At 39.5% G+C, this 6,000-nt stretch overlaps 1 protein-coding gene and 1 long non-coding RNA gene across 2 annotated transcripts in view; one reads left to right on the plus strand and one right to left on the minus strand.

The window, feature by feature from the left end:
• LOC119978138 overlaps positions 1-1,113 on the plus strand; it is a 106,392-nt gene extending 105,279 nt beyond the window's left edge. Inside the window, exon 4 of the long non-coding RNA XR_005463395.1 lies at positions 481-1,113. This is a non-coding gene — a long non-coding RNA (uncharacterized LOC119978138). The remainder of the gene's footprint in view (positions 1-480) is intronic.
• The window catches only part of LOC119978137 (protein FAM107B-like), an 81,207-nt gene extending 79,977 nt beyond the window's left edge, over positions 1-1,230 (minus strand). The window contains exon 1 of the mRNA XM_038819563.1: positions 1,093-1,230. Within this exon, the coding sequence (XP_038675491.1) occupies positions 1,093-1,116 (24 nt within the window). The 5' untranslated portion in view covers positions 1,117-1,230. The remainder of the gene's footprint in view (positions 1-1,092) is intronic.
• Positions 1,231-6,000: the final 4,770 nt, after the last annotated feature.

The raw sequence follows: 6,000 nt of genomic DNA on the forward strand, positions 1-6,000 counted from the left end.
GCTTTTGGTCATCTGCTCATAGATCGCCCAATGTGGCTTAGTGTCATGTATTGTTTTATAATGCCTCTGCGAAATGCCTGGGAACTCTTTGTTACAAAAAAGGTACTACATAAATACAAATTGTTGTTATCTCCCCATGTATACCCTGCTAAGTATGGTGCAAAACACTGGGTCTGCTATAAGAGCAACGTCAAAGCGCTGGAATGCCTCCACCTAAGACACTTGAGATCCATCATAAAAATTTGATGGCAGGACAGAATAATAAACAACAAGGTGCTTCATCATGCTGGATTCAACAGCATGGAGACCATCCTCCGGAAAATTCAACTTAAATGGGCAACTTAAATGGTCAAGTCATGTCTCCCGCATCCTCAAGTAGATCTTCAATGGGGAACAGTCTCAGGGAAAATTACATCAAAGTAATCAGTACAAGCAATAAAATGACACCCTAAAATACTCTTACAAATTTCTGTATTGCAGACCACCTTCCTTGGGAAAACATTGCAGTCAACCAGGCCACATGGAGACAGGCACTGAAATGTGGTTCAGTATGCTTCGAGGACAATCTACGGCAAGCTCACAACATCCAATGTGCTCAGAGGAAGGGCAGCGATGGCACAGCTGCAGAAGGTCACACAACTCACAAGCACCAACAACGACAGTATGAATTGCCAGCTCTGCGGGTGTCCAACTGATTTTTCAGTCACAAGAGGACTCAAACATAAAGACAATAGTTAACGAACAGTTAATTTTCAGTTTCTGGTTGAATGTAGGTCAAAGCACCATGAAAATGTAAGGGAAAAGCAAGTCATTTTAACCATAAATATTTCATTAATGTACATATATATTATGGGGGGCATGTAATGCTGACAGGACCAGAGAATCCCGTCGTCAGTGAATGGCCGGAAATTTTCGACCTATTCATACAATATACAGTTAATATATATATATTCCATACATATATAGAGAAAGAAGACAAAAGTGTTGTATTAGTCTCAACTATATAACATATTATTGATAGATAACTATATAACAGTAAAATAATCATTGTCACAGTATTTGTTCGTAGCATGCTCCATGTGCGTAACTTACATTTTTGCCTTGAGATCCTCCCATAGCTTAGAGTGAACAGGTTGATTTTAAGACCTGTAGTTTTACTCCTTTTTGTTTTATACAGAATCTTACATAGAAAAAATTAAGTTTCATTTTCTGCCAAGTTTATCCAGTATTTAGCTGTCCATAATCTTGTAAATTGTCATGACCCATATGGCAAAAACGTGAATCAGTATTATCTGAAAGTAGTCCCAGAATCGACAACAATTGGTAGAAAATAAAAGCAGTTTCTTCATCCAAAGTAAAGTGAACCAAGCTATTCAGTTTTACACAATGAACTTGTCGTCTTTCAGTGATATGGATCAGATTTCACATTGAAGGTGCCTGCGTATGATCAAGATCTATTGTTAGACAGTCATGTAATGACTGTAATCGGATTAGCTTGTCCACATTATTCCATAGTAGATCTGTTCCAAGCAGTGGGTGCACAAGCATATTGGAATTATGTTAATTGTTCATGGCAGTTCAAGACATCACCATGGTGCACTGAAGCAATCAACTGTAAAACTCTCGCAGCTTAGCCCCTAGCTCATGGTGGCTCTGGATTAGTACTATACAAATATTCAGTCACTGAACACTCAATAGTATAACGATGAAGAGACCACATAACTGGATCTTGTCGTCATTTAACTCATTTAAACTTGTTTTTGAACAAGTATTTATTAATTCCATGAACATCCTGAAAAAAAGTTATGGAAACACTACCTTTGAGGGAAAGATTACTCACATTGCAATTTTCCTGTTAAAGCAAAATTTTAAATATTTCACTGACATGTTGCAAACCAATAAAACAGTGCCTTCCAATAGTGGCTTCAATTTACATTGTCAACCACCTTTTGAAATTACAGTTTTCATCTGCTTAGGTTTAGATTAATTACTTACCTTTTTTCAAGACAGTGCAGATTTCATTTCAATGGTAACATTCTGTGACTTATTTATCATTCTAAGCCAAAAGGCAAACATTAGGTAGTTATTTTCCAAATATACATGGTTGTTAATGCACTGAATTTAAAGTATATAAAACATATTATCCCTGAAGGCAGTGAGTGAAATGTGTTATATGAAGCCAAACTAAAGCAAATGGTCCCACATTGGATCACCAGTCCATGGTAAATTAATCTCAGCTAGGGTAGCAGGTAAAGTATTACAGGTACAAGTGACCTTATTATTTCTGGTCAGTCAGCCGATCAGCCAGTTATCGGTCCTGATTGCTACTAAATGACCTCTCGTGGAATGTGTGACCTCTCGTGGAATGTGTAAATGTGTAGGTGTTAGGCAAGGACAGTGTGGCATAGACTGTCAACATGTAGGATGCACCAGAGGGCTGTCAGCACCAAGTAAGAGTCAATGCTCAGCATTCTATATATCAACATTGATTCCATCCTGAAAAAAGTCTTTGAGCATTGTTCCCATTGCTGGTGATGATTGAGCTGTAGTTCTTTAATACTTATCTCAGTTATTTTTGGATATTGGGTTTACTCAAACCACAAATGAGACCACTACCCTTTTATAAAATAAAGAGACACATCAACTGTCTGACAACTGATTCAGGGAATAAGACACATTTGTAAAGTTACTCTTCTTATGTAGGCATGTTATAAAATGATAGGCACACTGTAAAACATTATTGCAAAAAAATTAGAAACATGTGAAATATTTTCATCCCCAACCAGCCCGTGCCTGCAAAACTTAAACCGACCAACATTAGATGTAATTCCGTGATTGGACAACATTGGCTAAACAATCCTCAGTGTGCTAGGAATTACACTGATGACCAACTTAAGGTTGTCAATCAGGCTCACAGTGTGGTGCATTTGCTTGTACTGGAAGCTACTATATTATTTGCAGACAAAAAGAACGTGTACACCAGTTGCACCTGTTTCGGCGAAACAATATACGTGACAGCCTTTTGCTGATTTATTCTCCAGGGCAATGCCCTGACCAGGCTCAAGCTGCCTGGTTTAAATTTCAAACAATGGTGCACCCTCCAGGATAGCACCTCTACAAATCAGAGTCCACTTGCCAATCAAACAGCATTCCTTTCTCATACGGTATAAATTTGTGTTTTCCCCTTATACTTGACATTCTTTCAGTGTCCTGATGAGTGCAAGATGAAAAACTTTGACGTGTCTCTTCTTTCAGCTGTACTCAAATTCTGTACTACCAAACACTTTTTGATAAAATATTAGTGGAGTGAAAGCTTCAGATTTTTTTATCCAAAGTACTGCAGCATAAAGCTGGAAAAAGAAGCTGTATACTATTTGTACAGGCAGGTTTACACAGGTCGTGATGAGAATGTGGAACTCACTGCCACATGGAGTTATTGAAGCAGATAGTGTTGATGCATTTAAGGTGAAGCTTGAAGCAGACACAAGGGACAAGGAAATAGATTGATATGAGGGGTAGGTTGGAAATAGGTAATTAAGAGTGGGAAAAGACTTACGTGCCATAGATGTTGAGGCAGTTGACTTATGTACTGTAGATTCTATGCAATCCATGTAATTCTGTGTAAAGCCCCAATCTTGTACGGCAATACATTACTGTTGGAGCCTCACAGGTCACAAGTGAATTGCAAATGTGGGTGCTTCACCTCTTCATCTAATTTTGGGCAGAAAAAGAAGCTGCACAACTGAAGAAGATTGAGACAAGATTGTGGGTTACCAGGTCGACTGCAGCAGGGATGTTGTGAAAGTTGAGGGCTCAGAAGAAAAGGGAGTTGGGAGAGCTTTGATTAAATTGGATGAATGTTGAGGATTATGATATAGGTGGGTATGGGAGACCAGTGTGATTTAAAAATGCTCTCTCCAGCAGTCCTTCAAAGTGAGGAGGACACTTGTCACTGAATACAGCTCATGGCAAAAGTTTGTGCATGGAGACTTTTACCATGGGGCGGCTGTTGTGCTGCAGCTACCACACAGTTCTGGCTGACCAGTAAACACACTTGCTCTTACCCCCTGCCATGGGTATATTGGAAGGATTTACAGGTTGATAATCAACTTATTCGGCCACATTATGAACCATGGCCATCAAGTCTTGAAGTGGGACTCGAACTCCAGAATTTCTGGCTCAGAAGTAGGGATGCTGCCCACCGCTCCACAAGGCTCCCTTGATTTCAAATACAGAGGAGCCATGAACAGCAGCAAATTCCAGAGGGTGAGAGTGAATGGGAGGGTTTACATGAAGGGTAAGATTGATCTAGGACAGGAAGGGAAGTGAACAGAATAGAAGTTTGAGGAATTTACTGCCAATTGAAATCAGCAAGCAAAAGGAATTGCTCAATGCAGAGGTTAATGGAAGGAAGTAGGGAGTTGCTGGTGAGGAAGTAGGTATGAGACTTGAGATGACAGGAGTTGAGTTTGAATGACAAGTGTGAAAGATGGAAGAGACTAGATCAAGTACATCAATAGTTAATGTATGTCACTGATGATGGACACTAACAGTTGAATATTCTGCCAGTCTTTACTTTTATTAGTACTAATCAAACTACAAATTGGGAGTCAAAAGCAAGCACGAAATTTTAACTTGAGGCACGTGACATTCCCGTACCAGCCTCCCCGGACAGGCGCCGGAATGTGGCGACTAGGGGCTTTTCACAGTAACTTCATTGAAGCCTACTCATGACAATAAGCGATTTTCATTTTCATTTCATTTTCAGCCTGACCTCCAGAATGAACATCTGAGCTAGTGCAACAGAGGAACATTTTAAAAATGTTATTCCTTTCTCAAAGTTATAAAGCCAATGTCCGTTGTGGATGGGGGGGGGGGGGAGGGAGGGGGGGGCAGGCTCCTTGCTTGAGCCAAAAACTAATTCAAATTTAAACTGAATTCAATTCATGGTCCCCACAAAAGGAACATACGAGATCCAAACTGACAAGAACAGGCATTACACCTGATCCTGGGCTTGATCCTAGGGTTGATCTTAGCCTGAAGGCCGAGAAGCTCTAGTGTAACAGAGGAACTCAAAACTAAACAAGCATTTTGTTAGGTCTGAACTCAAGATCCAACAAAACAAGCTACAGGAACAACATTCTAGTCACACTTTCAACCGATTGTGTATGGGTGGTATAATTCATCCTCATATGGCAGCAAACATCAGAAAATGTCAGACTCACATCCTGAATCCCGGAGCAATAGTGACACAGGCATGCATCTTACTACGACTCCAGACCAGACCCCAAAAATGGCTTGGATACTGGACACAAACATCAATATTTAATTTTAATTTTATAAGACTGTGAGGAAAGTATACCTCGCTCCAGGAGTGATGTCATGCAAAATAGGAATATGGTATATTCAAACAAACTTTATTACTAACACGGTATTAAAATATCTTTAACACCACACAAGAGAATAGCTTACAATTACCCCTTTAACAATGCTAATCAATATAGTGACACAATAACACTTAACTGCTATCTTTATTTCTACTCAAACAACAGAACCATCTCAGAACTCAATCCACTTTTAAATACAGTTAGCAGACCCAAGCATACTTGCTCAAGTTATGTTTATTGAGACTGTTTTAAGAGATAGATCTGAATCCTGTCAGAACAATGCAGGATCTCTAGCTGAAGTTTTCAGAAACTGTCTACCTGGTTTGACTTCCAGCTTCCAACTGCAAAAATGCGTGATAATCTCGCTCGTCCCATTAGTCACATCATCATACCAGTTGGACACAAAGGTCTCTAATTAAATACTCCTCGGGGAACCCTCATAATCCAAACAAAAACATCCATTAGTCCAAGCATTTGTGATGTGTTATTTGCACCTCTGGCTCCCAAAACCTTTCAACCAGGATTATTTTAAAACATGACTGTAGCAGTCACATGCTAATCCAGGTTTTTAACCTTGACTGAACCAAATGCAGATAATGCAATATATCCAAAG

Source organism: Scyliorhinus canicula, chromosome 15 (assembly GCF_902713615.1).
Source record: "Scyliorhinus canicula chromosome 15, sScyCan1.1, whole genome shotgun sequence".
NCBI lineage: Eukaryota > Metazoa > Chordata > Chondrichthyes > Carcharhiniformes > Scyliorhinidae > Scyliorhinus > Scyliorhinus canicula.